The sequence below is a fragment of the Phyllobates terribilis genome, unplaced genomic scaffold (genome assembly GCF_046119375.1).
Source record: "Phyllobates terribilis strain yellow unplaced genomic scaffold, ASM4611937v1 Scaffold_1__5_contigs__length_1240528914, whole genome shotgun sequence".
In the NCBI taxonomy this organism is placed as follows: Eukaryota; Metazoa; Chordata; class Amphibia; order Anura; family Dendrobatidae; genus Phyllobates; species Phyllobates terribilis.
The window spans coordinates 173,578,874-173,603,341 of NW_027362761.1; the positions used below are offsets into that span (position 1 = coordinate 173,578,874).

Below are 24,468 nucleotides of genomic sequence, written 5' to 3' on the forward strand. Positions count from 1 at the left end.
TATTTATTCGTATCATGCCATATATGCTCTAGTGATATTTGGAATTATGTACCATCATTATTGACATGTACCCATTTTGCACAGATTTATAATATATTATTGATATATCCATTCACAATTTTTTCTCCTTTTGGGCGATTTTTTCCTTTTTTTTTTGTGTCCTATGTTATTTATTATATTTGGTGCCCTTGAGTTGTCCCAATCTTCCTCTATTTCTTTTCAAGCTCTTTTGCATTTATGGGGACATTGGCACAAATATACAACATAAATTTAGTGTGGTGCTAGGTCTGCCCCTTATTTTTTCATTACATGAGTATTGTGTCCTGACGCCTCCTGTGGTAACTGGTAAAATCGGTTACCAGCGCTGTGTATGGTTGCTGAGGTGATCAGCATTTGGCTTGTACGAACGCTATAGGCAGTAATGTCAAAGTAGGCACACACACACATTAAGTCTTTGTTTCAGTACCTTTCTTTTACTGATGTCCAGTAACAAGTACAGTTCAGGAGGGTAACCAGGTTTTCGGTGCAGGTAGAGATATTCACCCTGGAGATTTGTGAGGCCTCCTCTAACACTGTGCGTTGTTTGGGATCAGTCCTGCCTTAAGCTGAACCTGCCACCTTTACTTTCTTTGGGGTCCTCCTCCACAACTGACAATGAGGACCTTTCCTTGGGGCTACCAATTCTCTTTCTGGGTCCCAGGTCCTATACTTGGTCAAGTTTGGCAACTCCTTCCCCTTCTTCTTCAGGGGGAGTAGATCCTCCTGATCTGTCCGGGTTTTCTATGCTATTCCTGAATTAATAGCAATCTCGGACTCCGGTGTCCGGGTGAGCTAAAGGGATAATAGTTTTATCTCTTTCTTTCTCCTTCTAGCCTCCGTCCCTCTCTCTAGGGCGCTTCACAATACAGGCCAGTTTCCTAGTTCAGGGCTTAACTGGTCCTCAGCCAACAGCTCTCTCTGTCTCTCTCCTCCTTCACCCCTCTCAAGACTAACTGCCGCTTTTGCGGTCTACCTGGAAACTGACTCCTCTCCTCAAACCTGGGGTGGAATTTGTTGTGTGTGCCCAAGTGTACATCTCTCCCTGCACCTATGGATCCTGTGGTAATCCCCAGCAGGGGTGCCACAGATGTGTACAGAGAGGGAGAGCACGGAAAGCATAGAGGCAATTCAGGCTCCACAGAAAGAATAGTAAGCTTATCATCTAGTGACTTTGGCCAGAAGGGGTGTGCTGGGTGTCCCAGAGTGCTGGATTACATTAGAATAAATGAACACAAGATATGCTTAATTGCTCCCCAAGAGTACACTGAACCTTTGCGGTGCCAACAGGGGCGGACTTGGGAAAGCATGTGCAGCCGCACAGGGGGCGTAGAGGTAAGGAGGCCCATTTCTACCTCCAAAGCAGGTGAAATTTTGCATAATGATATGCTATTGGACTGCGAAAGGCCCCTATATTGTTCTTGAACTGGGGTCCTCTACTATCTGTGTCCGCTCTTGGGTGCCAGTGTCAGCACTTGGAACATTATATGCTGAAAAAAGAGAATGGACAGCACCTCCAAAAACAAACATTGATCTAATGCCTCTCGGAAAATATATATATAACTGAACATGAAGTGTTTAGTTTAACATTCTGATCATACTGTATGAAGCCCACTGCCACGTCACGGCAAACCTCTCAGTGAGTCCTATCTTTTTTAGCGGCGTTGTGCGCTAATCACAGTCACAGTGACAGTGCATCAGCAGGCAGGCGGCCTGGTGCCTCACAACACCCATGCTGCAAGACTAAGTCCCCATGACTCCAGACCACGCCGTCCCACAAGCACAAAACCACAGCAAAATGGCCGCCACACAGCACCAACACTAAATGAAGGGAGCATTGTAACTCACCTTCCTCAAGCTCTCAAGTCAGAGCAAAAATTGGTTAGACCCTCTTTGCAGTCTCCTGTTAATTAGAATCACCTGTGCCAAATGGGAGAAGTGCACATCCGAAAAAAAAGGACAGATCATGCAATACGCTGAAAAAAACAAGAATGGACAGCACCTCCAAAAACATACGTTGATCTAATGCCTCTCTGCTAAAATATATAAAACTGAACATGAGGTTCTTGGTATAACATTTTGATCAGACTGTATGAAGCCCACTGCCACGTCACGGCAAACCTCGTAGTGGGTCCTAACATTTTTTGCCTTAAAGAAGCATTATAGACTGCAGGAAAGGTGCAGTGCATACTAGGTGAAATAGAATGAATGCTAGTTGGGAGAAATGGATTTATCTATCATTGGACTGTAAAAAAGTCTCTAGATGGTGCTTTGTAGTTAGAGTAGGTGGGCACTGAGAGTGTGAGTGTGTAAGCTGTGGAATGGATTGAGCTCTGGCAGAGAAGCCACAGCACACTGCCTCCTAGAGGCCGGACAGCTGGCAAGAATAACAATTGACTACAAGGACAGCTGCAGAAGAGCTAAAAACTAGGGGGAAAAAAGTTAGTAAGAGCTTTGGGGGACTCATTGTAGAGAAAGCCAGATTGTTTTTTTCTGTCTTTTTTTTTGAGCCAGGAAAATCCCTTTAAGCCCTGTACCAGAGAATGATATTGGAATAAAGTCACGTATCTAGCACTCATCAAGTTACTAATATGCCAGTGTTTTTGGAGCTACTAAATTAAAACAGATTTTTATGAATATTGATTCATAAAGTGAATTATGTTGATTGATTTATAAGTTTGTTCTGCAAAAATTAAGAAGCTTTCACTGATATATCAGACTACGGTATTACAGTGTGTGCAGGTCCTAAGATTAGCTTTATCCCATAGTAATGACAATGTACGGTGTGTGATATTTACCTTGTTTGTTCTTCATTAGTTTGTTCATTTATTGAAATTACACTTCCTTAGGAAGGAAGCAATAGAGTGGATCGTGGATGTCTTAATTTTAAAATGAGACTTGAAGGATTAGTACAATAATCCTCTCAATGTTTAATTCACTTTTACTGGAGCCACAATCGACTTTACATTAGGCCTGTCCACCTATCCTTCCTATCTCCTTCCAGAAAGTCGATGAAGTCAATCCTTGAGACATAAGACAAAAGCATTTACAAACAACCTATATAGGCTTGTGGACCTGCATAAAAGGCGTTATTGGCACCTATTATCTTAACACTTACAAAGATCCTATGTTGAAGGTGAATTTCTCTATTATTGAATCTGAAACTGGCCATCTAGTCAAATAATTCTTTGAAATTCTTCTCAACAGCACAAGATTAATTACCAGACTTATAACCATTATACACTGCTCAAAAAATAAAGGGAACACTTAAACAACAGGATATAACTCCAAGTAAATCAAACTTCTGTGAAATCAAACTGTCCACTTAGGAAGCAACACTGATTGACAATCAATTTCACATGCTGTTGTGCAAATGGAATAGACAATAGATGGAAATTATTGGCAATTATCAAGACACCCTCAATAAAGTAGTGGTTCTGCAGGTGGGGACCATAGATCACATCTCAGTACCAATGCTTTCTGGCTGATGTTTTGGTCACTTTTGAATGTTGGTTGTGCTTTCACACTCGTGGTAACATGAGACGGACTCTACAACCCACAGAAGTTGCTCAGGTAGTGCAGCTCATCCAGGATGGCACATCAATGCGAGCTGTGGCAAGAAGGTTTGCTGTGTCTGTCAGCATAGTGTCCAGAGGCTGGAGGTGCTACCATGAGAGAGGCCAGTACACGAGGGGGCTGTAGGCGGGCAACAACCCAGCAGTAGGACCGCTACCTCCGCCTTTGTGCAAGAAGGAACAGGAGGAGCACTGCCCGATCCCTGCAAAATGACCTCCAGCAGGCCACAAATGTGCATGTGTCTGCATAAACAGTTAGAAACCGACTCCATGAGGATGGTATGAGGGCCCGACGTCCACAGATGGGGGTTGTGCTCACAGCCCAACACCATGCAGGACTCTTGGCATTTGACACAGAACACCAGGATTGGCAAAGTCACCACTGGCACCCTGTGCTCTTCACAGATGAAAGCAGGTTCACACTGAGCACATGTGACAGACGTGACAGAGTCTGGAGACGCCGTGGAGAGCGATCTGCTGCCTGCAACATCCTTCAGCATGACCGGTTTGGCAGTGGGTCAGTAATGGTGTGGGGTGGCATTTCTTTGCAGGGCCGCACAGCCCTCCATGAGCTCGCCAGAAGTAGCCTGACTGCCATTAGGTACCGAGATGAGATCCTCAGACCCCTTGTGAGACCATATGCTGGTGAGGTTGGCCGTGGGTTCCTCCTAATGCAGGACAATGCCAGACCTCATGTGGCTGGAGTGTGTCAGCAGTTCCTGCAAGATGAAGGCATTGAAGCTATAGACTGGCCCGCCCGTTCCCCAGACCTGAATCCGATTGAGCACATCTGGGACATCATGTCTTGCTCCATCCACCAACGTCACGTTGCACCACAGACTGTCCAGGAGTTGGCGGATGCTTTAGTCCAGGTCTGGGAGGAGATCCCACAGGAGACCATCCGCAACCTCATCAGGAGCATGCCCAGGCGTTGTAGGGAGGTCATACAGGCACGTGGAGGCCACACACAATACTGAGCATCATTTTGACTTGTTAAGGACATTACATCAAAGTTGGATCAGTCTGTAGTGTGTGTTTCCACTTTAATTTTGGCGGTGACTCCAAATCCAGGCCTCCATTGGTTAATAAATTTGATTTCAATTGATGATTTTTGTGTGATTTTGTTGTCAGCACATTCAACTTTGTACAGAACAAAGTATTCAATGAGAATATTTCATTCATTCAGATCTAGGATGTGTTATTTGAGTGTTCCCTTTATTTTTTTGAGCAGTGTAGTTAATGGAAAATAAGAAAACATATCCTAGGATTCCCCCCCGGAAACTTTTTTCATTTTTTTATTCTATTTCATCTGATCTTACAATATCAACTGACAGATATATAAAGAAGTCTACTTTATAGGCCCAGTTCATTATATGAGATTTTTTTTTGTCTAGTGTTTTTTGCCTGTATTTCATTTGTGCCTAATTCTTTTAATGTCTGTTTTATATGTGTTCCTGTTGTATTTTTATGTTTACCATAGTGGGTGAAGTTTGGGATTTCCAAATATTTTAGACTAATTCATCAACTGAGACTTTTTAAAAAGTCACAAACTTTGTCACAAATGTACTCCAGTCTCCCCCTATAAGTGATTTTATCTACATGAGCTATTTTAGTACAAAGTTTTGCACCATTTAGGGAAACATTTTGGACTAAAAAGAAACAAAACAGGTTAAAGAAAAAAATAACAAGCATTTTTTTAATTTTGAGCTAAATTCATGAAACGAGTACACCTTTTTGAACAATTTTGTGCAAAAAATGTCAACGCATAGCACAAGACAAAAAAAATACATTACTTGAAAAAACCCCACAAATAGTCAATGTCTCAAACAATGATCCATGTCTCCCTCTTCTAGTCCTCCTCACTATCCTGTGTAAAGCTGTAGGACATCCGCCCATAGATGGAGCTTCCTCCCTCTGATAAACCTCACTTCTTGACTAAGTCACATCCCCTTAATCTTTAGCCAGCCAAAAATTGAAGAATACAGCAGGACATTAACCACTTTGTTCATTGTAGGATTTCTACAGGGTAGTTTGATTTCATGACAAAATTCATGAAAAATAACAAACAGTGGGGGAAAAATGATCTCCTATTTACTTTTTTTCATTAATTTCTAGGTTTAATCCCAAGACACAGGTGTGTGTGTGTGTCAATGGGCCTTAAAGGGGTTTTCCCTTGAACAAATTACATTTTAATAACAGATCTTGGAATAATAATAAGTTCCACAATTGAATGTGTTAAAAAAATGTTCAGGTGCTTAGATAATCTCATAAATGTGCCCCTGGTATATACTGTGTAGTAGCTGTGTCTATGACTGTGCAGGAACATGGTCTGATCATACCTCATCTCCTGGGCAGGGGAGGAAGCAAAAGAGAATATACAGACATTACAGCAGGGGATCACAGCTGATTCTTTCTGTGAGGCAAAACATTTCCCTGCCTGTTCTTATGCAATGTTTTACCGCAAAGAAAGAATCATATGTGTTCCCCTGCTGTAATGTCTGTATACTTTTTTGCTTCCTCCTCTGCCCAGGAGCTGTGGTATGATCAGACCATGTTCCTGTACGGTCAGACACAGCCATTACACAGTACACAGCAGGGGAACATTTATAAGATTATCTCAGCACAGGAACATTTTATTTAACACATCCAATTGTGGAAATTATTATTATTATTATTCCAAGATCTATTGATTAAAACATTGGTTAAAATCAGATCAGTATCTGGCAATGGAGGGTGGTGGGGGTATCAAGCCAATTAGTGGCTGTTGATTGGTTGGAGCCTTCTGTCTGACCTGGCTTCTTCTGCTCGAACAGATTGTGAAGGCTGCTGCTAATCAATAAATGCTGATTGGCTGCAGCAGTGAAGTGACACCACCCCCAATGAACATCAAGTATCTAGGGGAGGTGCTGCTGTGGTAGTTAAGTATTCCACTTTTTTTTTTCTCTTTCTCTTCAGACTGGGCATATTAAGAAGATATTTAAAAGTGGTAGACAAGAATAACAGCATTTAGCAGGTGTGATTAACCATGTAAAACACAACTTCAGAATCACATTGCAAGCAAAAGTTAAAAGAGCCCAAAAGTTGAAAGATTCATTAAACATGAATATTTAAGATCTATTTTTAAGCCAAAATTATACACGAATTCAAGTAAAAGAAGAGTATAACTTTGTAAACTCTTCTATTATTATTTTCTATGTTTAATCCAAAAACAGCATAAGATCCTAGACACAGAATACTACTACTACTACTTATTCTGGTTTAAAAAAATACATACTGTCTACATACTGCCGTGTAAAAGATGCCTTACAGTACAATAATGATATTTTTACAGAAAAAAAAGCCTGCAATGACATACTGTATGTTACGGGTCTGGATGGTGGAACCCATCCCACGTTGCAGATTTGATTACAGAAAGACGACTGAAAATAAGTTTCTTTTCATCTGAATGGAGTTGTTTCAGATGAATGGGACGGTTGCAGAAATTGCAAAAAAAATCCACTGCAAATATGCAACATACCTAGAGAGGCAACCTAGTCTTCTTTGATCCCATTCCCTTTGCTTTTGGGGCTTAAAAGACTCCTCTCTCTAGAGGAATTGCTGGGTGAGCTAACAAGTAGGCTCGGAACTGAGTGTGGGACCCTTACGTGAGCATGAAATGGCACTTCTCTTTATATCACAGGAATATTGCTATCCATGTATCTGCCCCACACTATGGAAATGTTGTCAATCCCTGTGGGACAGACAGAGCAGTACATGAAGCTGTAAGAAGATGCTTTCCTTATGGAGGGTGTGAGATACATGGCCTATGAAATTTGGGCCCCAGAAAATGACATTTTTATGGGTGCATACAACACTCCGAATGGCATACTCATTCTCTTTTATTCCTGTGATTCATGTACTGCTGATGGCAGTATATACCAACCTACTATGAAACTGTTATAATTCAGAAGACTTGTGATAAAACACATTGTTGGAGAAAATTCATTAATCTCTGCGTGTATTCTCTTTACAGACAGCATCGTCAGCCATAAAAGGGACTATTCAGTTAGGAATAGGCTACACTGTTGGTAACCTTACATCCAAACCTGACAGAGATGTGCTTATGCAAGACTTCTATGTAGTGGAGAGCGTCTTCCTACCAAGGTAAGAACTGAAAGGACATCAAAACCAATGTGGCAAGCCTGCTATGAGGAACTGCTGTGAATACAAGCGATTGTCTCATTTACGTCATTGTTATCTACAGTATCTATCTATCCATATCTATCTATCTATCTATCTATCTATCTATCTATCTCCCATATCTATCTATCTATCTATCCATATCTATCTATCTATCTATCTCCCATATCGATCTCCCATATCTATCTATCTATCTATCTATCTATCTATCTATCTATCTATCTATCTATCTATCTATCTATCTATCTAGTTATCTATCTATCCATATCTATCTATCTATCTATATATCCATATCTATCTATCTATCTATCTATCTATCTGTCTATCTATATATCCATATCTATCTATCTATCTATCTATCTATCTATCTACAGTATCTATCTATCCATATCTATCTATCTATCTATCAGTCTATCTATCTAGCCTTCTGTCTTTCTGTCTATCTATATCTATCTATTTATTGATCTAACGATTTTCTCATTTAAGTCATTATTAATCACTGTAAACTCTTTTGCAAGTTGATGCTATTTTACAAGAATCCAAAGCAACAGTAAATTGCGGTGAAAGTGTTTTAAGCACTGAGTGTAATAGAGCAGTGGAGATAATACTGTAGACAGAACATAAGAAATAAAAGCCAATTACTGTGAAATGTATTTTACAATGAGAACAGATCTATATTTAAAACATTTTCCTACCGTAGACATAATTCTGTGGCGTGAACAGGCTCCAAGACTAAATCCTTAAAGCTTAGTCTAAATATTAATACAATTTAGATAATATTTATACATATGTAAGAAGTCATAACAATACGTAAGGTTTTATGTACTGCAGTGCAAAAGGTGGAAAGAAATCTAGCATGGCAGGATAGTCACTATTTTATAATATAAGTAGCTTTATATATATATTTTTATATATATATATATAAGTCAAGGGGATTAGTGATTCAAAATCTCAGTTTCAAAATTACTTGAAATTCTGTTTAAATGGAATGTTGCTCCAAAATAAACCCATATAATTTCAGCCGTCATTACTGTACCATAATAGAAAGGTCATTTGGACTTATTAATATAGTCATTAAAGTGCCCATAAAAAGACTGAAAAAATAGCTTAAGCTGCATTAAGCCAAATTGTCATGGAACAATTATAGTCCAATTGGGACATGGCTATCTGGGAATAAGAAAAAAATAGATTCCACCAAAGGTCATGGATAACTTGTTTCCTAACTAATCTAAACAGCAAGTTGACATAGACTAGGATTTAATTAAACTTTATATGTGTGACTGAGTCAATGCTCATTTTGGCATTAAATTCGTTTGATAAAAGAAGAGGCTAATATACGGTATGCAATGGCGTATCTTGGGCTGCCAGTGCCCTTGAAAAGGCAAGTTTTTTTGTGCCCCCTCACCTGTAAACCGTTAGACATAAAATTTTAATAATAAAGTTATACATTGTTATGTTTTTTCCTTTTTTTCATTAATTTGTTTTTATCCTATCCTAAACCTAATCCTATCCCTAACGCTATCACTATCCTTAACCCTAGTCCTAACCCAAGTCTGAACCCAAGTTGGGGTTAGAAAAAGTATGTAAAAACTTAGGCCCTGATTCATCAAAGCTTTTACGCCATAATTCTGGCCTACAAAACTTTGAAAAGTTGCTAATTTTAGCGACTTTTCTAGTTTTCAAACCATTTTATTCCCTGCTCCGCCAACGTGGGCGCAGCTGGGGCAGGAAGGAGGCTTGGCGACCCTTACTTGTCGAGCTTATCATACTCATCATACTGAGAGCTTTATTATCTCGTTCGCTGCCTTTACAGAGTGCAGCAGCTGATGACAAACTACAGTAATCTTGACTGCTGCATTCTGCTTCTGAACTTGTGGCACTGACCTAGATGTCAAGCAATCCTCTGGCTTCTTTATTCACCTAGTTGACTGGCCCCCAGGCAGGTACTGACTGCGCTCATGTGCTCTAATAAGAAGCATCAGTGGGGGAGTCAGGTGAAATTATAGAATGTGATAAGTGGGGTAAACGCCCTTGTGCACCATCCCCCCCAACACACGTTATTCCACTGATGGTAAGTTGTTCTGAAAACCAAAATATATCTTGTTCTTTAGGGGTTAATAAATTAATAATAATAGCACTGTAGATCGTCTTTGAACACAACAGTGTAGAGTTTATGTAATCATATTCTTTCACATAAATTCTAGTTTTATTGCTTTGCTTTGTTATTACTGTAAAGCCTAGCAGCCATGTTGTAAAAGGAACTTTCAAAGTTCACTGCTTCTTGAGGTCACATACTAATTTATGTTTCCCAACAACAAAGACAAATGAACAGCAGCTAACCACAGAGGCATGACTGGCATATGACAAGATGCTGGTGCATTGTGTTATATTTTTAAAATGTCATCATCTAAATCTTCAGGTGGTCGTACACAATAGATAAAAGTTGTCCAAAACTTACAATTTTGTCAGGATTGGCCAACTACTGAAGTATATGTACCATTCGGGCATGAACATGTGAAGAACTGTATTTTGAATTAAAGGAACAAGGGGTGGCAAAGTAAAAAGAATTGTTCAGAATTAGAAAAACCTTGCTTTTCCAGTTACAATTCCAGCCCATGGACAAGTGTAGCGATGTTAGCCTGTAAAACCCTATTCTGTTAATGATACAATAATTCTGATTAGCTTATTTATACAGGTGGTCAATAGAAAGGACATTTTGCAAGGTTTGGCTGTACACCATTTTTTCTAATTTCTTGGAAATTATTGACTATATTGTAAGTACAGTAGGGTACAATCATTATGCAAGTGTATAATGTTTGTATTAGTCTGTGTATCTAAAATAAAGAATTAGAAACTTTCTTAATAGCATCCAATAAAGTTTTGTATATACAGCTACCACAGTGGTGGCCAAAAGTATTGGCACCCTTGCAATTCTGTCAGATAATACTCAGTTTCTTCCTGAAAATGATTGCAATCACAAATTCTTTGGTATTATTATCTCCATTTAATTTGTCTTCAATGAAAAAACACAAAAAAGAATTGTCCTAAAGCCAAATTGGATACAATTTCACACCAAACCTAAAAAAGGGGGTGGACAAAAGTATTGGCACTGTTTGAAAAATCATGTGATGCTTCTCTAATTCGTGTAATTAACAGCACCTGTAACTTACCTGTGGCACCTAACAGGTGTTGGCAATAACTAAATCACACTTGCAGCCAGTTAACATGGATTAAAGTTGACTCAACCTCTGTCCTGTGTCCTTGTGTGTACCACATTGAGCATGGAGAAAAGAAAGAAGACCAAAGAACTGTCTGAGGACTTGAGAAACCAAATTGTGAGGAAGCATGAGCAATCTCAAGGCTACAAGTCCATCTCCAAAGACCTGAATGTTCCTGTATCTTCCGTGCGCAGTGTCATCAAGAAGTTTAAAGCCCATGGCACTGTGGCTAACTTCCCTAGATGTGGACGGAAAAGAAAAATTGAAGAGAGATTTCAACGCAAGATTGTGCGGATGGTGGATAAAGAACCTCGACTAACATCCAAACAAGTTCAAGCTGCCCTGCAGTCCAAGGGTACAACAGTGTCAACCCGTACTATCCGTCGGCGTCTGAATGAAAAGGGACTGTATGGTAGGATACCCAGGAAGACCCCACTTCTTACCCCGAGACATAAAAAAGCCAGGCTGGAGTTTGCCAAAACTTACCTGAGAAAGCCTAAAACGTTTTGGAAGAATGTTCTCTGGTCGGATGAGACAAAAGTAGAGCTTTTTGGGAAAAAGCATCAACATAGAGTGTACAGGAAAAAAAAAGAGGCATTCAAAGAAAAGAACACGGTCCCTACAGTCAAACATGGTGGAGGTTCCCTGATGTTTTGGGGTTGCTTTGCTGCCTCTGGCACTGGACTGCTTGACCGTGTGCATGGCATTATGAAGACAACAAATTTTGCAGCATAATGTATGGCCCAGTGTGAGAAAGCTGGGTCTCCCTCAGAGGTCATGGGTCTTCCAGCAGGATAATGACCCAAAACACACTTCCAAAAGCACTATAAAATGGTTTGAGAGAAAGCACTGGAGACTTCTAAGGTGGCCAGCAATGAGTCCAGGCCTGAATCCCATAGAACACCCGTGGAGAGATCTCAAAATGGCAGTTTGGAGAAGGCACCCTTAAAATATCAGGGACCTTGAGCAGTTTGCCAAAGAAGAATGGTCTACAATTCCAGCAGAGCATTGTAAGAAACTCATTGATGGTTACCGGAAGCGGTTGTTCGCAGTTATTTTGGCTAAAGGTTGTGCAACCAAGTATTAGGCTGAGGGTGCCAATACTTTTGTCTGGCCCATTTTTGGAGTTTTGTGTGAAATGATCAATGATTTGATTTTTGCTTCATTCTCTTTTGTGTTTTTTCCTTGCAAGCAAATTAAATGAAGATAATAATACCAAAGAATTTGTGATTGCAATCATTTTCAGGAAGAAACTGAGTATTATCTGACAGAATTGCAGGGATGCCAATACTTTTGGCCACCACTGTATATAGACCTATGGGTGTAACATCTGTGCCAGTTCCTGTCCATCTTGTTCCTGCTTTGGCCACTAGGCAGCGCCATGCCTTTGTTGCGGGTGATGCATGACAACATCAGTCTTGTTTAATTCCTGGGACTTTTGGTGTTGCTAGATCAGAGAGCTATTGGGTTAATTGTTTGTTTTTTGATTTCTCCTTTATGAGAGCCTTGGCTGGGGCTGCCTGCTATTTAAACCCCTGGGTCTCTGACTTCCACGGCCAGTCAGTTAGTTTTTGCTACTTGACTGGTGCTTTTGTCCTTGCTTGTGGTGATTTCCTGTTTCCTCCTGTTTTCTAACCTCAACGTAAATTTTGACCATCCTCATGTTTTACGATTCTGTTCCTGACGTGACTTCTTGGCTCTGACCCTGCTTGGCAATCCATCCTGCCACTTGTTTGCTCCTCTGAACGACAGCCTCTCCATGGAAACAATTCACTAGATCCCGTTGTAAAATCAGATCCCTGTACAGGGGTTAAAGGGTGAAGGCCAGGGTTCCTCTGGAATCTGCCAGACGGAATGGCTTGTGCCAAGTCTGTCCGAGGTAGCCTTTTTTGAGTCTCTGACAGTCCTGACAATGTACCTCTGTGTTAGCAAACTACAAATCAATCTGGTGTTTTCTCATTCTAAATTGATGTGTGATCTCTTCGGATCTGTCCCTTGTTCTACTGTTTGTACTGTACATTAGTAAGTTGCAGCGAGCAGAGAGGAGTAAGAGATAACTGTAGGGTCTGACAACAAAACATTTGTTTGTAGTCTGTAACCATGGATATAACTGGTTCAGCATATAAGCTGTATATACAAATGATGGGCTAGTTATATTTTTAGTCAAGGCTGAGTGGAAAATGGAAAAAGAATCTTTGTAATTAAATAATTAGGAATGGTGGTCATTATCATTGTTGTTTTTTAAAAGATGGATAGGTTATTGGTACAGACATATTATATTTGTATTATGTTGTGTTTATACCTACCTTTAGGTAACTTTTTGTAGCTTGTCTTCCTGGAACGTATTCTCATTGTTGTCTGTAACGATTCATAGTTTTTACAATGTTGTATATTAGTTATTGACACCTATTGTCAGGATTGTACACCCAGTGACCATAGACAGAAGAGTTGATTAGAAAAGTCACAGCAATCTCTGTACTGTCTACGTGGTGTTGACACATAGTCCAAAGAAGCAGTTATGCTGGTAAAATGTACCTTTTAGTACCACATACTGTCAAATGGAAAATTGTAGTGAGGCATGCCAGAAGCAAGGTGACTCATATAACAAAAATAAATATTAGTAATAACATAACATGCTATTAAACCTCGGGTGTTTATTTCCATCATTTTAATATAGACCATGACAGAGGCAGAAAGAATCAATCTTATTCCACTTGTTATAGAACATGTGAATCTGAATTTAGGATGGACAAACTATGGCCTGTCCATTCTAAGTTCAGACTCACCTGTACCTAGTCTATTCTCTTACATTTGCTGTTTGTCCTGCATTGCCAAATACAGTATTTAAAAGGTAATAAATATTCCAAATCATCACAAGAGCAAATTAGGGTAGGAAAATACTCAAAATAATGAACTAAGTAGGACCCACTTAAAATACAACTAAATAGGGAAAAGATATGTACAAATCTCCTTAACCCCTAAGAAACAATGGGGGCGATTCATCAGTTTGGTTTGGAATTCTTCCATGAATCAGTTTGAAATATAGCAAATTTTTTGCAAAACTACTGCAACTTTTTCTGCATTGACGTCCACTTTAACAACTGGTATTGTTAACCAGTGCCATTTTTACGCTTCACCTGTATGTACACCCCTGTTCATATACATTGCCTTGGTATGGTGGTTAGAATTTTCTATATATTTTTTTGCTTTTGAAATATGAATGAGTGATAAGTCATGTCATATACATTAGTAGAGTTGTTTATTAAAATGACTCATTTTTATCTCCACATCTTAGTGAAGGGAGCAATTTAACCCCAGCGCATCATTACCCAGACTTCAGATTCAAAACCTATGCTCCATTAGCGTTCCGCTACTTCCGAGAGCTTTTTGGCATCAAACCAGATGATTACTTGGTAAGAATTATGCATATTCTCATTTTTAGATAGTTTGTTAAATTATTGCACCTTATGTACCGAATATGTGAAACAACGTTATTTAACCTGAATCATGTTTATTATATAAAAGTGTATACTAATCCCTAATCAAAAATATTTCTATATGGCAGAAGCATACAAAATAAACCTAAAATGTAATATAGTACAGAACAACTGCCCTAACTTCTTAATATTTCTATTTCTATTTCAATTACTTCTCATGCTACTTTATCTCCTACTTATCATACATGCAATAAATGCATATCATACTTTTCATAATGGCAAGTGATGCTGGCTTATAGCAGTGGCCTTGAACCTGTGGCTCTTATAGCCATGCTGGTAGTTGTAGCTTTGCAACAACTGGAGAGTTACTGTTTGGAGACTTGTGCCCTACAACAATGGAGTCCTGGAGGAAACATCAGAGTGAGCAGCTGGTGGAGAAATACAGGGATGGGAGGCGTCTGTCCAGCAGGAGACAATTTTTATCTTTTTGGGCATATTTCTCATGTAATAGACACCGATACAAGTATATGTGTTACCATGGTTATTCGAGAGCCTAGAAGTACAGGAAGACCACAAAAGATAATAAAGGAGGATTTTTATGTTATTTACTTTTTTTATTTCTAATGCTTTTCTGTCAACCATTCAAAATCGATTATAATTTTCTATTTCAATGCCAAATAGAAAATTAATTTATAGTTTTGATTATTGCCTATTGACTTGGAGCAATAAACTTTTCCACACCATACAAATAAATGATGAAATGAAACTGCTAACAGAAACTTCTGGTTAAAAGTGGGGATCAAGCACCTCTCTGGCTATGAGGGGGTGACAGACATCTCTGGTTAAAAGTTGGGGATAAAGCACCTCTCTGGCTATGGGAAGGTGAAGGCGGACACCTCTGGTTAAAAGTTGGGGATTAAGGACCTCTCTGGCTATAGGAAGGTGAAGGCAGACACCTCTGCTTAAAAGTTGGGGATTAGGCACCTCTCTGCTGTGGGTAGGTGAAGGCAGACACCTCTGCTTAAAAGTTGGGGATTAAGCACCTCTCTGGCTATGGGAAGGTGAAGGCGGACACCTCTGGTTAAAAGTTGGGGATTAGGCACCTCTCTGCTGTGGGTAGGTGAAGGCAGACACCTCTGCTTAAAAGTTGGGGATTAAGCACCTCTCTGGCTATAGGAAGGTGAAGGCAGACACCTCTGGTTAAAAGTTGGGGATTAGGCACCTCTCTGCTATGGGAAGGTGAAGGCAGACACCTCTGCTTAAAAGTTGGGGATTAAGCACCTCTATGGCTATAGGAAGGTGAAGGCAGACACCTCTTCTTAAAAGTTGGGAATCAGGCACCTATCTGGCTATAGGAAGGTGAAGGCAGACACCTCTGGTTAAAAGTTGGGGATTAGGCACCTCTCTGCTGTGGGTAGGTGAAGGCAGACACCTCTGCTTAAAAGTTGGGGATTAAGCACCTCTCTGGCTATGGGAAGGTGAAGGCGGACACCTCTGGTTAAAAGTTGGGGATTAGGCACCTCTCTGCTGTGGGTAGGTGAAGGCAGACACCTCTGCTTAAAAGTTGGGGATTAAGCACCTCTCTGGCTATAGGAAGGTGAAGGCAGACACCTCTGGTTAAAAGTTGGGGATTAGGCACCTCTCTGCTATGGGAAGGTGAAGGCAGACACCTCTGCTTAAAAGTTGGGGATTAAGCACCTCTATGGCTATAGGAAGGTGAAGGCAGACACCTCTTCTTAAAAGTTGGGAATCAGGCACCTATCTGGCTATAGGAAGGTGAAGGCAGACACCTTTGCTTAAAAGTTTGGGATTAAGCACCTCTCTGGCTATGGGAAGGTGAAAGCAGACACCTTTGGTTAAAAATTGGGGATTAAGCACCTTTCTGGCTATGGGCAGGTAAAGGCAGACACCTCTGCTTAAAAGTTGGGGATCACGCACCTCTCTGGCTATAGGAAGGTGAAGGCAGACACCTCTGCTTAAAAGTTGGGGATCAAGCACCTCTCTGGCTGTAGGAAGGTGAAGGCAGACACCTCTGCTTAAAAGTTGGGGATTAGGCACCTCTCTGGCTATAGGAAGGTGAAGGCAGACACCTCTGCTTAAAAGTTGTGGATTAAGCACCTCTCTGGCTATGGAAAGTTTAACGCAGACACCTCTGTTTAAAAGTTGGGGATCAAGCACTCCCTGGCTATGGGACAGTGAAGGCAGACACCTCTGTTTAAAAGTAGGGGATAAAACACCTCTTTCATGGGAAGTGGCTTACCTCAAGGGAAAACAAAAGGAATGGGCATTTAAATTCAATCTGCCCACTCATTTCCTTCCAATATGTCATCTATTAAAAAGTCATCTAAACTTAATTGAGCTTAAAATTTGAGCTGTAGAGAACAGGAAATGTCAGTCTACTGTGTGCATTCCGGTGGCTACTGTGGCTAGGATATGTTTACATAGATAGTCAAATAACTTCTCTTAGGAAACACTTGCTTATTGTTATCTGTTAATCTAAATGTTGCATCAACTTTACTGAAGTTTGGAAATATTTTGATAGTGATAACAATTTGCTATATAATTGCCAATACATTTATATTTTATACTGTCAAATTGAAGTTAAAGAAAGTTAAAATTGTAATCTCCTTTTTTTCAGTTAGCTACATGATGGACTTTGCCAGGCATTGTAGTTTAACAAAAATGGGTTAAGAGCTAATTAAGCATTTGATGAACCTGTCATCTTATTATAATTGTTATTTTTGTAGCCATTGATTATAGTAATTTTTTCTCACAATGATCTAATTAGTTTTATATACCCATAAGAATATTGCTGATTGCATTCTAATTGGGATCGCTTATGAGTTAATTGTCATGTTTATACAGTTCATTAATAGCAATATCTCATATGTGAGTGAGTCCTGTAACCTTGATCTGGAAACAATTTTTGTACTGAAAGTTGAAGACAAATTATCCCAATCAAGTGTTGATCTCATAAAAAAGGTGAAATTATAAAGACTCATGTGATAATCATTGTTGCCAGCACTGTCTTACTGGGCAAATGCTCATTTTAGAATTCTAATCTAGCCATATCTATGGAATGATTGATATCAATAAACACAACCTATCCGACACACTATAAGCATGTATGACATGGCCAAAATGTGTTTTATTTTGTGTATCTTTTTGGTTATCCAAACTAATGGGTGTGTTGTCACCTTTTGGTTTAGTACTCAATTTGCGGTGAACCTTTGATAGAATTGTCTAATCCTGGTGCAAGTGGCTCCATCTTCTTTGTAACCAGTGACGATGAATTTATCATCAAAACAGTTCAGCACAAAGAAGCGGAGTTTCTTCAAAAGCTACTTCCCGGTTATTATATGGTGAGTAAGAAGAGATTATAATATGTTAGTAGAATGTCCCATTATATGTCGTATGTCAGATTCTGTGTACAGTTGCCCTATTTGGTTCTAGAATTAAAAGGACCCATCAATCATTTTTATGGAGGGAGTGACTATACATGTATAGCTACCTCTAATCCTAAAATCCATGGCTAATGCAACACTCCTGATGCTATTGCCCCAATGAGGAGATCCATTTGAATCCTATACCATATGTCAGCACTTTGTTTCTGTAATGAAACCACTGATGTACCAAGTGATCTGGAAATGCCTCTTTATAGCCATGTCGGCATTAGATGTATATGCAGTTACAGAGGTAGCAATTGATCGCCAACTCCTGATCTACGACGTGGCAAGAAAACAGCAGTACTATTGCCAGCTCCCCAAAGCAAAGATCACGATGGGTCCCCCATTATATTACAGGGTTTTGACACTCAAGACAGAAGTGATGGTGTTAGTTTTCTCCTCCAGGCAACATGACGCTTGGGACTATTTCCCGCCTTTTACTTAATAACAATCAAAAGGGGAGTCCTGCACAGGTTCTAGGGATGGGAGTCCTGTGTACTGGGCACTTTACAGAATGGAGACAGTTTATTCTTAGATTGGACTATGGCTGCGTAGACAAACTTGGTACAAACTCGGTAGCTCATTTTTGTATGAGCAGTCAGCATCAGTTTGTATAATCATAGATGCCATTGTTAAAATCTAAATCTCTAAAATGTGTAGTTCCTAAAGAGCATAAAACTTTGCATTACTTGACATACTTCATCTTTTGTACAGTGATGTTGTATCTGCTTTTCTTCATCATTGCCGTCCTTTACATCAATACTTCTTTTTTTATGTAGAATTTGAATCAGAATCCCCGGACACTATTGCCCAAGTTTTATGGACTTTATTGTCTTCAGTCTGGAGGTATAAACATTCGACTTGTGGTCATGAACAATGTCTTGCCACGTTCGCTGAAGATGCATTTCAAGTATGATCTCAAAGGATCAACATATAAACGGAGAGCATCTCGAAAAGAGAGAGAAAAATCCAGTCCCACATTTAAAGATCTGGATTTCCTGCAAGATATGCATGAAGGATTGTATTTTGATCCTGACACCTACAGTGCTTTAATGAAAACACTACAGAGGGATTGTCGTGTAAGTATAATACAGACAAAAAAGATATTTCTATTCAAACATTTAGTCTTGCCGATTAGTTGTATCAATGAAGTTGGTGGGCTGGGAATACCATGAATGTGTTTATACGAACCTGTAACCTCTGAAAACACTATTTACCTGGAAATATTGAGTGAATCTGTGGGTAAATAGTATTCCAATGCTGCTTAGCCAGTTCATGGAATGAGCTGCTACAGTGAGAAAATTAATTTATTTTCTCCCGGGAGCCGTCTGCTCTCAGTCATGGGGAAATGCATGGAGCGGCTACAGTCACTGCTCACAGCACTGCTTTCTATACTGTGAGGCTATAAGCACGCCCCGACACTTTGATTGACAGCTGACTCTGCAGTACATTTGTGCAGAGTGATGGTGGCATTCAAAGTACCAGGGAGTGCTTATAGCTGCCTGTCAGAGTATAGAGAGCAGTGCTGTGAGCGGTGACTGTAGCTGCACCTTGTATGTCCCCATGGCTGTTCCCGGGAGGAGATAAGTTAATTTTCTCCCAATACCCATACTTTCAGTAAGACGGCTGGGCAGCATTGAAACGCTATTTACCTGCAGAATATCCGAAGTGACAAGTGTCCTTCAATAAAGTGGTTCCTCCACATGGTAGACAATTAGAACCGTCAATCTTCATTGCCACTGGCTTGCTCTGCCATTTTTTCCAAGTAACAATTTACAGTTGTCTTTAAGCCACTGGCTGAAATATCCATCACTTGAGATATATATATATATATATATATATATATATATATATATATATATATATATTTATGTATACAGTACAGACCAAAAGTTTGGACACACCTTCTCATTTAAAGATTTTTCTGTATTTTCATGATTTTGAAAATTGTACATTCAAACTGAAGGCATCAAAACTATGAATTAACACATGTGGAATTATATACTTAACAAAAAAGTGTGAAACAACTGAAAATATGTCTTATATTCTAGGTTCTTCAAAGTAGCCACCTTTTGCTTTGATGACTACTTTGCACACTCTTGGCATTCTCTTGATGAGCTTCAACAGGTAGTCACCGGAAATGGTTTTCACTTCACAGGTGTGCCCTGTCAGGCTTAATAAGTGGGATTTCTTGCCTTATAAATGGGGTTGGGACCATCACTTGAGTTGTGCAGAAGTCAGGTGGATACACAGCTGAATTTGTATTATGGCAAGAAAAAAGACGCTAAGTAAAGAAAAACGAGTGGCCATCATTACTTTAAGAAATGAAGGTCAGTCAGTGTGAAAAATTGGGAAAACTTTGAAAGTGTCCCCAAGTACAGTTGCAAAAACGATCAAGCGCTACAAAGAAACTGGCTCACATGAGGACCGCCCTAGGAAAGGAAGACCAAGAGTCACCTCTGCTTCTGAGGATAAGTTTATCCGAGTCACCAGCCTCAGAAATCGCAGGTTAACAGCAGCTCAGATTAGAGACCAGGTCAATGCCACACAGAGTTCTAGCAGCAGACACATCTCTTCAACAACTGTTAAGCAGAGACTTTGTGCAGCAGGCCTTCATGGTAAAATAGCTGCTAGGAAACCACTGCTAAGGACAGGCAACAAGCAGAAGAGACTTGTTTGGGCTAAAGAACACAAGGAATGGACATTAGACCAGTGGAAATTGGTGCTTTGGTCTGATGAGTCCAAATTTGAGATCTTTGGTTCCAACCACTGTGTCTTTGTGCGACGCAGAAAAGGTGAACGGATGGACTCTACATGCCTGGTTCCCCACCGTGAAGCATGGAGGAGGAGGTGTGATGGTGTGGGGGTGCTTTGCTGGTGACACTGTTGGGGATTTATTCAAAATCGAAGGCATACTGAACCAGCATGGCTACCACAGCATCTTGCAGCAACATGCTATTCCATCCGGTTTGCGTTTAGTTGGACCATCATTTATTTTTCAATAGGACAATGACCACAAACACACCTCCAGGCTGTGTAAGGGCTATTTGACCAAGATGTAGAGTTAAGGGGTGCTACGCCAGATGACCTGGCCTCCACAGTCACCAGACCTGAACCCAATCGAGATGATTTGGGGTGAGCTGGACCGCAGAGTGAAGGCAAAAGGGCCAACAAGTGCTAAGCTTCTCTGGGAACTCCTTCAAGGTTGTTGGAAGACCATTTCCTGTGACAACCTCTTGAAGCTCATCAAGAGAATGCCAAGAGTGTGCAAAGCAGTCATCAAAGCAAAAGGTGGCTACTTTGAAGATCCTAGAATATAAGACATATTTTCAGTTGTTTCACACTTTTTTGTTAACTATATAATTCCACTTGTGTTAATTCATAGTTTTGATGCCTTCAGTGTGAATGTACAATTTTCATAGTCATGAAAATACAGAAAAATCTTTAAATGAGAAGGTGTGTCCAAACTTTTGGTCTGTACTGTATATATGTATATATATATATATATATATATATATATATATATATATACTGTATAACAAATATGCTATATTATGTGCACGTTTCTCAAAAAAATACAAAGCTAGAAATTGATGAGCAAGTGCATATGAAATGTGGAGGGTCTATGGAAGTCAAAAGCTTAGTAGTTACAATGAGAAGACCAGAGTGTCATGACCTTTACAGGGGAGAAAAAGACACTGCTCTATTGAGCCAGAGCTAATGGTCTACACATTAGATAAAGGCCATCCAAACTATTTCGGCAGAGAACCATCTAATATGTATGGTGACCTCCCAAATCTCCACCAACAGATGACACGAGAGAGATGCATCTGGCCGTTTCAATTTCAACAAACAATCCTTTGGTTCGGCTAAGAGATGAGTTACTGCCAGAGGAGTCAGACAGTGGGTTCTCTCATAGAGAATGCAGGAACACTCAGCCGAGACAAGCATTCCTGTATATGGGGGAGTTGTGAGAGGTATAGTAGCTGTCAGCTGATTGCTCATTCGGTCAACAGCTATCTAATGTGTATGAGGGGCCTTAACATTGCTAGAGGCATTTCAACTAAGCCTAATATAAGTTCATAACTATATTTCTCACCAACTAGGATTCAAGCAATATACGGTACTTTAAATGATGATTTCCACTTTAAGACAATGTTGGAGCTTAAAAGGCCACACGTTGGTTTGGGGATCATTCTTCAGTGTAAAAGAAATGCTACTTCTGTTACATTCAAAGACTATTGCTGGGTTTTGAGAAACTTTTAATCCTGGCATTTCTACATTAAGGAGACAAAGGTTGAAAATAAACAAGCTAATTTTGCCCAGCACTGCTGTGTCTGCAACATTTTCCAGCATAGGACCCCACATCAGCGCCGGTCATCTCCCAGCTGCATCACCGCTGACCTCCGTGCGGCAGATAATCTGCTAACGGCCGCCATCTTTTTCTGAAATCCCGCATCGCTGATTGGCCGCGGCTGGACCAATCAGCGACGCGGGATTTCCTGGACAGAAGGACAGACAGACAGACGGGATAAGACGATTATATATATTAGATTGGTTTATTATCTATACCACCCACTCAAAATAATCAGGCTCTTTTCTAATAACATATCCAAGGTTACTTTTCCCAGACTATTTTTCAGTCATAAAACCTTGTGCTCCAAGGACAGCAATGTTTTTACATCTGTCCCTTTCTGAAATTATTGCTTATCTTGTTGCCTAGAGTAGTTGGTTGCTATTAACTTTTAGGTTAGTAGCATTTTATGATTACATTTGTCCAGGAGGATGCCATAGACTAAGCAGCTACGCTTAGCATTTGTCCATACTGAAGTCAAGTAAGTAAATGCAAGTAGTTAAGTAAACTAATCTGTCTGCAAATACCGGACTAAATATCACCACAGTGTAAATAGTAACTGTAAAGACAAAGTCTTCTTGACACGCACATATGGGGGAAGGTGTAACATACAGTTTGTATTTTAGATATGTTATAGATTGAAGTAGGATATTCTCCAGAAGGGAATGTTTAACATTAACAAAATCCCCATTGAGCTGGTTGTCACTTTACTTTCATATAGCTATGTAAATACTGGCCAAAAAATCATAACAACAGGGATTAAATGGGGAAAATGTCTAGGAATATCTCTTAGGCAATTGAGAAATAGTGCATACCTTCGCACTGATTTTATTAATTGTACAATTAATTCTTATATTCAAAGTTAAGCAACTTTCTAAATATGTATTTGTAGAGAAGTCCTTTATCTAGCTCAGTGATCTACAAAAAAAGATACACATCCTTAATAGCTCCTGCTTCTGACTGTTCTGTTCCCTCTCCCTTCTCTCGGTGTTTGAGATACAGTGGGTACGGAAAGTATTCAGACCCCTTTAAATTTTCCACTCTTTGTTTCATTGCAGCCATTTGGTAAATTCTAAAAAGTTCATTTTTTTTCTCATTAAAGTACACTCTCCACCCCATCTTGACTGAAAAAATCAGAAATGTAGAAATTTTTGCAAATTTATCAAAAAAGAAAAACTTAAGTATCACATGGTCATATGTATTCAGACCCTTTGCTCAGACACTCATATTTAAGTCACATGTTGTCCATTTCCTTGTGATCCTCCTTGAGATGGTTCTACTCCTTCATTGGAGTCCAGTTGTGTTTAATTTAACTGATAGGACTTGATTTGGAAAGGCACACACCTGTCTATATAAGACCTCACAGCTCACAGTGCATGTCAGACCAAATGAGAATCATGATCTCAAAGGAACTGCCCAAGGAGCTCAGAGACAGAATTGTGGCAAGGCACAGATCTGGCCAAGGTTACAAAAGAATTTCTGCATTACTCAAGGTTCCTAAGAGCACAGTGGCCTCCATAATCCTTAAATGGAAGAAGTTTGGGACCACCAGAAGTCTTTCTAGACCTGGCTGTCCAGCCAAACTGAGCAATTGTGGGAGAAGAGCCTTGGTGAGAGAGGTAAAGAAGAACCCCAAGATCACTGTGGCTGAGCTTCGGAGATGCAGTAGGGAGATGGGAGAAAGTTCCACAAAGTCAACTATCACTGCAGCCCTCCACCAGTCGGGTCTTTATGGCAGAGTGGCCCGACGCAAGCCTCTCCTCAGTGCAAGACATATGAAAGCCGCATAGAGTTTGCTCAAAAGCACAGAGATATCCTGGATGAAAACCTCTTCCAGAGTGCTCTGGACCTTCGACTTGGCCGAAGTTTCACCTTCCAACAAGACAATGACCCTAAGCACACAGCTAAAATAACAAAAGAGTGGCTTCAGAACAACTCTGTGACCATTCTTGACTGGCCCAGCCAGAGCCCTGACCTAAACCCAATTGAGCATCTCTGGAGAGACCTGAAAATGGCTGTCCACCAACGTTCACCATCCAACCTGACGGAACTGGAGAGGATCTGCAAGGAAGAATGGCAGAGGATCCCCAAATCCAGGTGTGAAAAACTTGTTGCATCATTCCCAAGAAGACTCATGGCTGTACTAGCTCAAAATGGTGCTTCTACTCAATACTGAGCAAAGGGTCTGAATACTTATGACCATGTGATATTTCAGTTTTTCTT

General features: G+C 40.0%; 1 protein-coding gene across 2 annotated transcripts in view; it reads left to right on the forward strand.

Annotated features, from left to right (window-relative positions):
• The window catches only part of PIP5K1B (phosphatidylinositol-4-phosphate 5-kinase type 1 beta), a 196,041-nt gene that overhangs the window by 98,870 nt on the left and 72,703 nt on the right, over window positions 1-24,468 (forward strand). For both annotated transcript variants that reach the window (XM_073669767.1, XM_073669731.1), the window contains exons 4-7: window positions 7,624-7,754; window positions 14,304-14,421; window positions 17,655-17,807; window positions 18,671-18,970. In XM_073669767.1, the coding sequence (XP_073525868.1) occupies window positions 7,624-7,754; window positions 14,304-14,421; window positions 17,655-17,807; window positions 18,671-18,970 (702 nt within the window). The remainder of the gene's footprint in view (window positions 1-7,623; window positions 7,755-14,303; window positions 14,422-17,654; window positions 17,808-18,670; window positions 18,971-24,468) is intronic.